This window comes from Mesitornis unicolor, unplaced genomic scaffold (genome assembly GCF_000695765.1).
Source record: "Mesitornis unicolor isolate BGI_N332 unplaced genomic scaffold, ASM69576v1 scaffold16130, whole genome shotgun sequence".
Lineage (NCBI taxonomy): Eukaryota > Metazoa > Chordata > Aves > Mesitornithiformes > Mesitornithidae > Mesitornis > Mesitornis unicolor.
The window spans coordinates 43,066-56,600 of NW_010156404.1; the positions used below are offsets into that span (position 1 = coordinate 43,066).

The 13,535-nt window shown below is 38.1% G+C and overlaps 1 protein-coding gene across 2 annotated transcripts in view; it reads right to left on the reverse strand.

Annotated features, from left to right (window-relative positions):
• MAP3K7CL (MAP3K7 C-terminal like) overlaps positions 1 to 13,269 on the reverse strand; it is a 31,895-nt gene extending 18,626 nt beyond the window's left edge. The window contains exons 1-4 of one of the 2 annotated variants that reach the window (XM_010191477.1): positions 12,901 to 13,269; positions 10,621 to 10,765; positions 10,009 to 10,117; positions 1,225 to 1,283 (exon numbers count right to left, since the gene is read on the reverse strand). In XM_010191477.1, coding sequence (XP_010189779.1) covers positions 1,225 to 1,283; positions 10,009 to 10,078 — 129 coding nt within the window. In that variant the 5' untranslated portion in view covers positions 10,079 to 10,117; positions 10,621 to 10,765; positions 12,901 to 13,269. Of the gene's footprint in view, positions 1 to 1,224; positions 1,284 to 10,008; positions 10,118 to 10,357; positions 10,376 to 10,620; positions 10,766 to 12,900 lie in introns of those variants that run through there. The other variant, XM_010191407.1, reaches the window with a different exon arrangement.
• Positions 13,270 to 13,535: the final 266 nt, after the last annotated feature.

A 13,535-nucleotide genomic window follows, 5' to 3' on the forward strand; every position in this document is an offset into this window, starting at 1 on the left:
CAGCTATGAAACAGTACTGCTTTTCTCAAATTGAGTTCTTCTGAGGGGAAAAAAATCAATCATCTTTGCTGCACTGCAAGATCGGTGGAATAAAGAGGCCAGCATGCTACTCTGTTCCTTTTAGCCCAGATCTCAGGTTGCTACTCATTTCTTTAATGTTTCCTTGTTATGCCTAAGGAACCTGCTCCGATTCTCAGGATTAGAGGGATAGAGCAAGAAGAGTCTCTGTCATCCTCCATTCCTTCCTCAGTCATCCTTTTGATGAGAGCAGCAGGAGAGAAAAGGCAGTCCTGTAAGTCAGCAGCCCTCCAGTGTTGTCTCACTAGTCAATGGGGACAGGAAGGATGACATCACTGGACAACACAGTCTGCTAATGCCTTTCTCAATTTACACTCAGGAAACAACTGCCTTCATATTGAAATATCAGAGGAAGTCTAAATGCTCCTGGGAAACAGATGATCTGAAGTAGTTTACAAAAGCCAACAAACACTCCAGAAGCTCCACAGAGGAAAGGGAAATAATCCCTGGATACAGAACTGGCTCTGTGCCTGGTGAACCATGGTCTGATTGTGCAGTGTATTGGGGCTCCATTGTGCTATGCTGACAAATCGGGCCAGTCACAAAAGGATTCATCACACCACGCTGTCTGCAGACACCTGCTAGGGCAACCATTAGGATTGTTGGCTACGCAGCATGAACTGGAGTAACTTTGAGGAGGCTCTCATCAATCTGAATGACTGGCTTTAGTTACCCAAGATTAGAGATAAGATGCCACTACCAAATACACCTTTGCATTCTCGTGGAACGCTTCAGAGAAAACCAAACATACTAGTCTTAACACACCCTGTAGGCATGAGAATGTAACACCTGCCTCATTCCTTCTTCCATCAAAACCACAAGAACTCTCTTCATTGCAGTGCAGCAGTATGTGCTGTGTTTTGCACAGGAATTATTAAAAAAAAAATTAAAAGCGGATGAGACTGTTAAAATAGTAATTTCCCTGCAATTGGATTAAAAATGTCAAATCATTTTTTCTGCTGACCTTGAAAAGTCAATATTTTCTTCTGTGGATATATACAGTCTTATTAAATATTAATAAGTTAGAGAAGTACCACTGAAAACTTTCACCTTAGTGTATCAACAACAGATTCTTTTTTTTATCATTGCAAATATAGTGAATATGAAGTAGAACCGTAGTAAAAACATACAAAAATAAAAGTTTACCTGAAGCTGCTGATCTAGTTCTGGAAATGCCAAAGGGAAGTTTTCAGAGGAAGCATCATCTGAAAGGTAAATATGATGTTAAAAGTCAATGTCTACCAAAAAGGGCATTTCTAATGTTCTCTTTAATGTAGTTCTACGTTGCATATATTCATAATAATACGGGGATCCTGCAAACACCTCCTCATCCACTTATCTTTCTGCACTTGAGATAGCTTAATAGACTCCTTGAAATACTAGTGGCTTGGCAATAAGCAAATATTTAGGTCCTGGAAAGACAGAAAGCCTGTTTTGTATTTCAGTGACTAAGAAACAAAACGAAGGCAGTTAGCACAGTAGAACATGTGATAATTTAATAAAAACAATAAATACAAACAATCTTTCTTTCTGAGCTCTCCATTACACTGCGAAGTAAAGAACCTTCCAAGGAAGGCATTCCCAATATGAAAGAGTTCATTACTTGAATGAAGGGAAAGATATCTTCCCCATCACAATACAATGACTTACCAGGGCTAAACCAACAGTAATAGAAAACTTTTCTCCCACCACCCAAGGGCAAACATAAGAACACAAAAACCAGCCTGGCAACCCTGGAACTAGAAGACTGTTACCTAAACAAATGGGATTGGAATGGGGAAGGCCCCACCATTTTCTCCATACTGCAAAGAAATGCCTTTAACCTGTAGATAACAATTCTTAGGGGCTCGAGTTAGTTCACTCATGACAAGAAGCCAAACTGCGTTTTTATTTATTTATTTATTTTTAGTACAGGCTTCCAGCAAAGGTGGGACAGACTGTGCCAGTTATGTCAGTGTTGTGATGTGGACACCTGCCCACTAGTAGCTGGACTGAGATCAGAAATATGAATCATGCTTGGTAGCGTCACAGCTTGCCACTGCAATATTTCTTTCTCAGTGACTTTCGCACTACCAGTTTTGCATTGGATTGTGATGACTGTTTATGCATCTTACTACAGGTTATAGGAGGTGAAGAGAAGGTTACTATTAGCTTACAGAGTCAGTTATTTGTAATGTGTCAAAACCAAACAAGGATGGCTTTCATAGGAGAAAACTGCTACCATAGGCCAGATCCTGAAACCTGCTTTATGCTAGCAGACTTACACACTAGAACAAAACCCCAGCAAAATTAAGAGGTCCACAAATCAAAGCAAGATTCTGAATATTCTTAAAGAGTACAGACTAGGATTTAAATTATTTGTCAAATATTTGTTCTCTCCTTATCCTCCCTCAGTGGTCGTACAGCAAAGTAGGTCAGGGGAGAAAAGTAAAATTAGTCACCTTATCCTAGGAAGAATAAACATACTGGCTAACACATGGTTAGAGTCTTACTTTAACTAACATAGCTAGAGCTGGGCACTTCTAAGAAGGGATGCCCATAGAAATAAAAAAAATCACAGTGTTACAGAGGGGAAAAGCAAAAGCTTGAGCTTTTGAACTTCCTCAGTAAATAATGTTAAATTCTATATTTTCATGGGTAGGGGTCTTGCTAGTATTATCAAAAAGTCATACCCACCTCCCCTCACTCCCCCCAGCTTCATTTTTCACACCATGTCCCAAACATGTCCATTCTTGAAAATATTTAAATTGCTTTAATTGTATAAAATTGTATAGAGTTGTATCTTGGTGATATGAAAGTGTTTACCTTTAATTTGCTGTTGGTTTCTTGTACAATATTTAAAAATAGACTAATATTCCAAAAGAGGAAAGATGAATCATATGGCAAGGCTAAAAGGAAGGATGGAATAGGACTCAGTCCGACTAGGGGTACAGCTGCTCTGCAAATATTTGGCTGAATAGCTGTTAAATATTCTGACAGAGGTATTGGACCAGAGTCGTGGACAGCAGTTAAGATGGTATTTGTTTTGACAACTTCAGCAGTACAATCTTTGGTACAGTAGCTTTAAGGAGGGACCTCGAACAATCTTAAGAAAAGTAAAGCAAAAGCAACCCCAAGAATTTTAAAGACATATCAGCCCATAATTACTTTTTTACTGCATCTGATATTAATAAGAAAACAAAATTAATGCAGTGTCAGAATATTAGAAAATATATTGGATTATCTTCAGAAAAGAAGCAGTAAAAAAGCCTTAGAAGTACTTTAAAAAGGATGGAATAGAGAGAGAAATTACTACAGAGGAAATCCTTTCAATAAACAGATGTTCTCTGCTTATTTTTTGAACTCAAGTGACTGAGTCAATGGTACTAAAAATAGAACATACTGGTATCCTAACCATTATAGCATACCATAGTACATTTTATAATGGGCCTGCCCTAGCATCTATTGAACAGCTGCTGGGTTTTTTTTTTAGTTATGCCAGTTTAAGACTTGTTTAAATCATCATCTGATGTGCAGAACATCGTCAAGAAAAGTTGGGGACTTCAGCGGTTTGAAATTTTTCTGAGTTCCTAATTCTCTTATGCTCCTCTGAAATTTTCAGCTGAAGTATTTATTTTATAAAAATTAACTGAAATCTTCACAGCCAACTACAATCTTGTTTTCCACAAAAAAAATAACAAAAAAACTTTCCCCACAATTTCCAGTGAAATAAATTACTGCGTCAGGTCAGTCTGTATTTCACTGTTGTCAAAGTAACAACCACAACAACAGCAAAAGTCCCTTGGTAAAAACTAAACACTTTTAGATTTCAGACAAGGGGAAAGCAAATGACAGCAGTCATTTGCCTCCTAAAACTCTTTTGAGGATATTTTCAGAAAGTCAAGAGGAGAGCTATAAACTCTTGCATTTTCTTCAAAAAGCATCACTATTGTCCTTACAAGCTTGAATACTGGGTGTTACACAAGAGATCAGACAAAATCACATTGGCTTCTAGCCTTAAAAATCTATGACTCTGAAAATCAGAAACATTGAAAATGTCTAAAATGTCAAAGAAAATATTCTGAAGATCAAAACACTCTCATAACTATCTTCTTATGTGTCTGTATTTGTTCTAGTCTATTCTACATATCCTTAACTAAACAATAGTATTCAGGAATATCTCTTTTTCTCATTTTTTCGATATATTATAATTGATATTATTAAATAAGTGCCTAGACTGTAATAAGGAATCACTGATTTAATCAACGACCCCCTTTATACTAAATTTGGTGTTTTTTCTGTACTACGAAATCCTGAAAATAACTAAGCTGATTCTTCACTAGATACAAGCAGCATCTCACTCCTGTGGTCACTATTTTACTACTCTCTTCCCTGTTGCTTGTAAAGAAAAAGTATTTATAATTCAAGCTGGTTGTTGAAACCATATTTTATTTAAACATAAAAAAATAAAAGAAATAGACATTGCAACTTGCTTCACCTGAAAATGAGTCAAGATTCTGGCAAAAGGAAACAAGAAAGGAGGAAAAACATACACGTGAATGTCATGGTCATCCCAGCAAACACAACAGCACTGACCTGTGATGTGAAAGAGTCAGATCAGGGACTTCATCACAGCCACCTAAGATAACGTGTCTGATGCACGATTTCTAAATGAGTAGCACTTCCTGATTTCACACAGATCCCAAAACTAATTTTGAAGGTCTATATTTAAAAGTGCACTAAAGACCTGTACCTTGATTACAAGATGAACTCTCTGCAGCTGCAGTTGATGATTTTTAACCAAAGACTTGGTTCATGTGTATGGAATAGTCTGACTTTCATGTTTGTTTCATCAGGTTCATACATTTGCTTTGCTTGTTGCTGAAAACTGTTGTTATAACACAGAGCATCTGAGGGAGGGTCTCTGGGGAAATCACTTCCTCCTTTTGCTTTCCATCAGTTGTGCTGAGACAAAGTACACTTCTATGTCAGAGCCAGCTCTCTGACCATCCCTACAGCAAAACTAACAACAAAACAAAAGAACAAGCTCCCTAAACTTGCTGCTCAGCCAACCCACCTGCATGCTAAAATGGTGTAATGGCCAGCTTTTTGTAAGGACAGCAAGGCTAAGCTGCTCAACCTTCACTGTCCAGGTGAGCTCTTGTCTCTCTGCTGAGAGCACCTATGAATACAAATGTGAGATGGGCTTCTAATGCATCGTACAAGCCATCTGATTTAGGAGGCTGAACTGTGTTAAGACTGATTGTCTTCATACAAAAGGCTTATTACTTATCAGTGATGTCCTGATGCATTCAGTCTCCTGATACATGCTAATGTTGCACATTTGGGAATGAATCAGTTTCTGGAAAGCTTCACTTATTTAATCATGTTCTGGCCTTCTGGAGATTGCAATAGCCCAGACCTCTGTAATGTAAACGAACGAGCAAAATCCCTCACACCTCGCTGTCTGACTGATACAATATCTGGTACAATGAAGTGTAGTACCTCAGTATCTTCCTATATGGCTGCTCCATTTAGCTGAACTGTGGGCTACGGGCAATAGTTAATTAATAACTACTTTAAGAAGAACATCTGATTTACTTGCAGTATAAACTTGCAAATTACAGTTTCTCTAGGGTCTTCACAAAGATAGACAGAGATAGAACATAAAAATGTAAATGTGTTGAAAGCACATTAAGGTTGCTAAATCAAGCACTCAAAATTTAGGAAATGCCAATCACAGCTATGCTTCTTTGAGTAACTGAGTTATGATCCAGTCTTTAATTATACAATCAGGTACTATTTTTTTCTCCTATATGCGTGGGCAAGTGTATTCAGATCTCTTCCTCCTAAATTAAAGAATTAAATTGGTAACATAAGTAGGCTGTTATCCTGTAAGTGGATCAGCCCTTACACAGGAAAAGTGCTTAAACTCAACTGCAAGCACTGCAACTTGCAGCAGGACAACACCGGCAAACTGTGCATTCGGGTCCAGTCTTGGCCCTAGGAGGGCAGTGAGATCCAGCAGCCCCAGCCCTGGTTACTGACAGACAAGCATAGACTCATCAAATTTGTCCTGGAAGGCTGTGTGGCTAAGTGACTGCGACTTGGCACTGCTGCGTGAAGCTCCCGGGCTTCTATTCACAGCCCTGCCTGACGTGACCTTACACAACCTCGCAGTTACCTCACTCGTAAAATAGTGAGGAACGGTCACTGCCTGACCCAGGAATAGGCTATGAAGGCTTGCTCAATAATAAGAGTTGTGGACCTCCCAGTAATAGATACGGCCCATAACAGAAGAGATAAGAGCAAACTCCTCCTACTCCATATACCTTCATGAAAGCCTAAAGCATCCTCTTATGAACACACAAGCCACTGTACCTTTGAGGGTATCTCACCTAAGTTCCTGTCTAGCTTTGCAAAGATCAAGCCACTGACTAGTAGGTTGGGTGTAGTTTTAGGAAAACAGCTTTGTTAATTTTAGCCATGTAGTGTAGCGATCCCCACTGTTTTTCAACCAAAACATTATCTGCTGGAAAACCTCTATTGCCATTACAACAGAAATGAGGATAGCGTAGGGATTTGAAGGTTGCTATTGAAGAAGCAAACATTGCAAACCAGCCTTGTATGATCAACTATAACAGCAAAAAATTCTTCATGGTCACTAGGATAACAAAGGCATAAAAAGGAGTAAAATAACTCATTTGATATGCTTGCAAAAATATTACCCTTTTCCACTGTCTGCCAGTTTCATTAGAAGATGTGTGTTTTGCCTTTGTTGTCAGTGAATTTTCTGGAGAGTGCTCTCAAAGGCAGATGAATTTCAAACAAAAGAAACTATTAATAATTTCAAAACCAGTCATTTATCATCACATGTCACTAACAGAACTTTTCAGCTAGATTCAAGCTTTTATTTTAGGAGGAAAGGAGAAGAGATGTTTACCTATAAACATTCCCTTAGAACTATTACACAAAATAAATCTACTTGTCTAAATTTAATAAAGTTCCTCTTATAATCATTCTATCTTAATATGTTCAGTAAATAAGATGGTGATACAAACTAGGACATATTGAATTTCGTTGGTTTAATTAAATTGATGTTGATAAACTACAACAAACTTTCTATTTGGGAGCATTTATTTAAATTTTGGAACACCATGTTCAGTTTAGCTTGCATTAGTTTCCAAGTGATATAAGATAGGCTGAGACAATATGCTTCAAATTCATTAATTTAAAAGGGTACCTTAAGTAAAACTGGTGCAATACGGTGTGCAGACACACCCTGGGAAACCTATGTTTGATGCCAACTTCGTGAACTTGAGTAAAAGAGCCAAACATAGATGTCTATATATACAGGTATAAGAGATACACAATAAAACTGTCTTCTTATAGAGCACCCGCTGATAGGCTGCTCCTGTGACTTTTAAGGAACTGGTTAGCCTACTTTCAGATTAAGAATATTGCACAAATCTGGCCAGGATTTCAGCCATCAGGTGTTGACTGACAAATACTATAACACAATTAAATAATTTCTCATACACTCAGGATAAGCCAGCTCCGCTCTTGCAGGTCAGTTAACACAAAGTAATCTCTTCTCTTGAGTTGAGAGCAGTTTCTCCTTTCACTGCTCCTCACACCCAGTGCTTGGTTACAATCCTAGCCAGTGAGATAATCACCACCCAGAAGAAACATTCCATTTCCCCTTTTTATATCTAGTTATGCTGCCAGTTCCTCCTAGTAAGCAGTTGTACAGCCGCCGGAAGGAGAATGCAGCCTTACTTGGTGAAACCTGTCACTGTGCCTGTCAAGTGAGGTAAAATTTAAGGAAAAACTTAAGTCAGACATTCCCTCATGGCTTAGCCCTGGTGAAAGACTTTTTATATATACACTAGCACTATGCAAGCCTCACCTGATGCTTTGCCACCACACTGACAGCAGGTAACTCCTGAACTGAAAACAAACATCCTTGACGAGGAGAAAAAAAAAAGATTCAAGAAATACAAAAAACTACAGAGAAAAAAATTGCCAAGTGTGGAATACCTAAAGGTTTATCTGTCACGCGTTCTTCAGCTCATCTTAAAAAAAAAGTTAAATACTTATTTGTACTCTCTTGATTCAACTATAGTTTGCTGGAAATGTTCAAATCTGATAAAAGTTTTTTTTCCTTTGCCTTCTTTAAATACATCAAATATAATAACTATGTTTGGGCTTACCGCTAAGACCAAGAGCAAAATTCTTAGGACATGGCAAAACTGTATGCTGGTTTAGACCTTCTGGTAGCCCCCAAGGGGATGTGATGCAAAGAACATGGCATTCACTTTACTGGTTACTATTTAATTTTATCAGTTGCATACTGCAGGAACACTTGTATACATATTTAATAACGGACTCAAAATTGTGGAAAAGTTTAACAAAATGTAGCACCTTTCTGTCATTGAGTTTCTTTCTCTAAATGTTAAGAGAGAGGCTGGAATTATTAGCGGGATAGAAAAGTGAGAAATAAAGTATGATGCAATGTTAAGGAAGCTGGGCTTCCTGCCTTTCATGTCCTCTTCTTCCAAGCTATTCACAACCTTGTCATTTCCTACTGCTGTCTCTTGTCACAAACCACTCTACCCTCTTTGATTTTCTCATGGTCTCAGCTTTCCCTGACTTGTTTTCAGTGTCTCACATAAGCATTCTTCTTCCAAAATTTGTAAGAGCACTCTCCTTTCTTCTGTTTCTCTGTTCAAGACCTAACTTTGCCACAATTTATGTGAGAATATACCAGGTTACTAAATCTTGAACTATGAGAATGATTCATTATTACTTTCTGTAATAAAAATGTATTATTTTAATTTATGAAAAAAGGGCACATAGATAGTCACATTTGCTTCTTTATATTCCTTTTTCCCACTTTTTCTGTGTCACTTATCTTTATTAGCTGAAAGTTATATGTAATACTATATGAAGATGTTTGTTTTTAAATTCCCTTGCAAAGGAGATGAGATTCTATTTCAGGCTTGTAGCTGCAAACTAATAGCACACAATTAGCTAGGAAAGATAACATATATTCTAAAATATTTTTTAAATTAGAAAATTGTAGACTCTTTTTTTCTCACACAATGCTTAGGAAGCAGCCTCACCTATAACCCTACAATGCATGTTGTCCCATAAAGCACTCATCAGCAGTGGCTTTCAGTTATTGTTATCAGAGATCCTTATATTTCATGCCATAAACACATCTCAACCCTGAGTGCAGGCACTCACCTTTAGCAACAGCACAGCCAACTTTTTTTGGGATGCTTCCCAGCTTCCAGTTTACTTTATTTCATTCTGACTTCTACTGTTTGTCAACAGCTCTCTGGACCTTAATAATACTTAAGGTGCAAACTAATAATATTTGTCTGTTCCAAAGGCCCAAGGGTCCGTCTATGTACAGAGTATGTTAGGAGAAATTAATGCTCAGTCAGCACTAGCTGACAGGATAAATGTCAATGAAATTTCTGCTGCTTTCTCAGGGAACATGCCATGTGGGGCATCCATTTCCTGAAAACTTTCACCAAGCTGGGCACGTGTGGCACTTTCCAACCTCCCTGCTGAAGGGAAACACTCCTACTGCTCTAGCCTCATCTGAAATAGCCTTTCACTTTTCTTGTTTTAAAATTCCTTAAAATTAGTCATACTGCATATGCAAGTAAATTTGATAATTAATTACAGTCCCAGGTATATTCCACAAATCACTGAAAGAAAACTAAGATCTAAACTGCCAGTTTAGTGAGTTTAGTCTAATGAAATTGTTAATGGAAACATTAATACTTATCAGACAGGAAAACTGATCACATTCTATCACTCAGGGAAAAAATCCCCCCATAACACTGGACTTCATACGATATTGTTAACATTGGTAAGAACATTTAAAATTTAAAAACAATTATTTAATTGTGATTTACTCCATAAATTAAACTGTACCTGGGGAGTCATTCAGGCTGAAGGCAATTCGTACTGGCTTATCAGCAGGTACCCTGGCGGTGGTGATCATGTGGGCACTTGAGTCAATGCTTTTACTTGTTTGTTCCAGCTGTAATAATACAAACAATATATTTATTAATGTTCAACAAATGAGTTTTAATGCTTTTCATGCATTCACAGCTACCTTTCTCATTCTAGCTAAGCAATGTTTAGAATCAAAGTCAAGGGAATGCCATTTCATTTTTCCATGTAAAAAGGATTTAAGTGAAATTCAGTGTAAAGACTGCCTTTCTTTTGCTATTTACAGATTAGAAAGAACGATGGCAAAGGAAGCTTCCCCTCTCCTCACCTGCTTGCTCCCCGCCATCGCCCCTTCAGCAAGCCTTGACTCGTGGCAATGCTGCCTGGTTCTGAAGGTGAAGAAGGAAGAAGGGGTGGGGAGTTGAGAGTAACATGACCCCAAGCCTGCCATGTGATTGGAAACGTGCACACCACTCCACATGGTGTCAATGAGGAGGTACCCATCCTCCTACCTTCCACCCATACTCCCCAAGTCAAATTGTGCCTGATAGTCACACACTTAATGGTCAGAAAGTTACTGGGTCTCCAAACCTTGGTGGTGATTCTTCAGTGGGACTCTGGGCAGGTGTAGGGGTCTGTCTGCATGGGTTTGACTTCTGGATCAAGACCTTATTCAGTCCTCAGTCTTCCTTCTGAGACCACCAACTCCAGAAAGTAGTTTTACTGAGATGAAACCCTGTCCATTAAGAAAACTGCTAGTTCATTTCAAGCAGGGAACTAAAGAATTGTTGAGCAACAAAAGAATTAGCTAATACTGATCTGTAATGGTATATTTAAAGCATCTCTGAACACTCAAAAGTTGTAATCAGAACTCTACTATGTATATTTAACCTTTTCAATGAACAGTTTTGGTTAAACTCTACTAAATAGCTGAATACAAACTTAATCTCCTTGTATATCTGGCACAAAGCTGCTAAAATTCACAGATAATAATCTTTGAATAGCTCCATGACTGGAGCACATTAAGTCAGTGGGACTTCATGCATGCAAAAGATCCGCCCATAAAGAAATTATTTTAGGACTGAAGGCTATGCTATCCAGAGTGTATTGTATCCATACAAAGTATGTGGGCAATTATGAGAGTAGCTTTTGAATTACCACTAAAACTCCTCAGTCAGTTAGAAAACAAATTCTTCAGGAAAATATAATTAATTTACTTTGTACTTTGTGCAAATTTGTCAGTAGATAACACAGCATTTAGCTAGTGAAAACAAAAGTCAGTTTACTAAGCCAATAGTCTTGCAGTTTTTCCAAAAAGTAGCTATTGTGTTGCACGGAAATCCCAACAACTCATTCTAATTTACACTTAATTACTTGGCAGTCTCAGAATGTCAATAGCACAGAACAATATTTCAGGATTATAATCTTCCTTGGTGATGCACAAGTGAATCAAACACTTCCCTGGCATCACTGCCTTGCAATCAGTGGAAGAGTATCAAATTTGTATTTGTTCCATTAATTTCAGCATTTCTTTTTTTATTTGCTTTGTCTGTTTTAAAATTCAGCTGGCAGAATGATACGGTTACTCTATACCAATGCTACACAATAAACTGTTAATTGAAGTGCATACTCTTTTCTTAAAATAAGAACAAATAATCTAAAATAATTACTTTGAATAAATCTTATTTCGGTATGAGAGTGTCTCTTTCTACTAATATATAAAGGGTATCAGGGTTCAATCTTTACCCCTCATCAAGACACACAAAAGTTGAACTAATTTCTATTGGGCAGAAAAAAAGAAGTCAACTAAACTGACACAGTGTGTGTTTTCTGACTCAGAAAAAGATCCCTGAAGTCAAAAGAAATATTATATTTTGAAGTGCATTGCATTAGACTAAATATTATACTTCTGAGCATTATTGAGCTCGCTCTTTACCCCAGATTCTCACTGTATAAGAAACATCTGAGACATCTCATTGTTTTTAAAAAACAATAGAACCACTAATCCAAAATTCTTTATAGATCCCTTCCATATCTCCCAATACAAGGTAAAGCACAAAAAAAAAAAAGAAAAAGAGAGAGATTTTAAGTGCTACACACATCCTTGAAACAAGGCTGTTCATCATTCTGTGTTGGTACACACTCTCTTGACATCTGCTTACTATCTCAAGTGGTCATCCACATAAGAGTATACTTAACATTTTGTATCATAGCCTAAGAAATTAAAATGATACATTCTGCTAGATGTTTTAAAGTTGCCGTAACAACATTGCTAGGAGTAAATCTGTTGTCTTATATTCCAGTCACACACCCCTTGGTCTGCGATGTCTTTAAATTACCTCTTTTAACCACCTACGATGTGAGGGCAAAAATCAATACCCCTTCAATGAGCAATGGTGAATTCTATCATAACACAAAAGAGTGTTTTAATTCTATTCAAATCCACAAGAAGAAATCTCATTTTTATAAGCAGCAATTACTCTGCTATGCATTTTTTTAATATTGTATTTATCCCCTCACTCCTTTTTGTGCAGAATCCTCAAGCTCTTCATCGCAAAAAGCCACCAAAGAGAAGAGAGAGGGATGGAAGCTGTCTGTGTGCAAACAAGGTGATACAGGAAACACACAGACCCACTGCTCTCAATTCCCCACCTGCTTTCTCCCTGCATGAAGAACAGTATCTCTGAAGACAGAGATGAGGGTGAGTGGGCAACCTGGAATTTAATGAGATTTCATGAGCAGCTCATTTCTTCCCACCAATTGCCTATAGAGCTGGCTGCTGTTTCTCCATAAAAAATCTGCAGCAGAACTCAGATTAAGTGCTGTTACAGCTCTATGAATTTAGTTCGGTTTTCACACCTGTTGCCTTACCTCACTTAGCGGAGTGTCTGCACTTGTATAATCCAGAGCCAGCCACTGCCTTGGCTTGTCGTTGCCTTTATGGAGTAAAGCTTCAATAAAAGAAAAGGCTGCACCTGCTGCATAGCAACAAACTGACAAGGTCTGAGAAGCTGAGACAGCTGTCAGGGCAACATGCTGCTACCTGCACTTCCCATAGGCTTTGCTGTCCCAAAAGATCACCCTTTTCCTCTTTTCGCCACAATTCCGCTTTTTCTTCCTCTCCTTGCCAGTGACAAGGGATTATGATGCTGTCACACTTCAGGGAGGAAAAAATCCTTCTGTCACAGGCATTATTAAGCAGCAAACTGTGGAGAGCCCAAGATTTTTAATTCATTAGTCCTGGCAAACCTAAAATACAAACAGACTTGCTTCATAGGACAGGAATGTTTTCAGCATGACCCAATCAGTGTCTGTGTCTATTCCAGCAAACTGGCAAAGATAGCATGACTCCAGTCAGCAAAAATGTCTGCAGCTCCAATCAGCTTGGGCTGACACTGCCAACTTGGACTGGCTACAAGCAAACTATCAAATTATAGCAGTGACTATCAAAGCTAACAACAAGGGATGGGCTTGGTGCATTAGGCTCGGTTCATGACGGCTTTGGT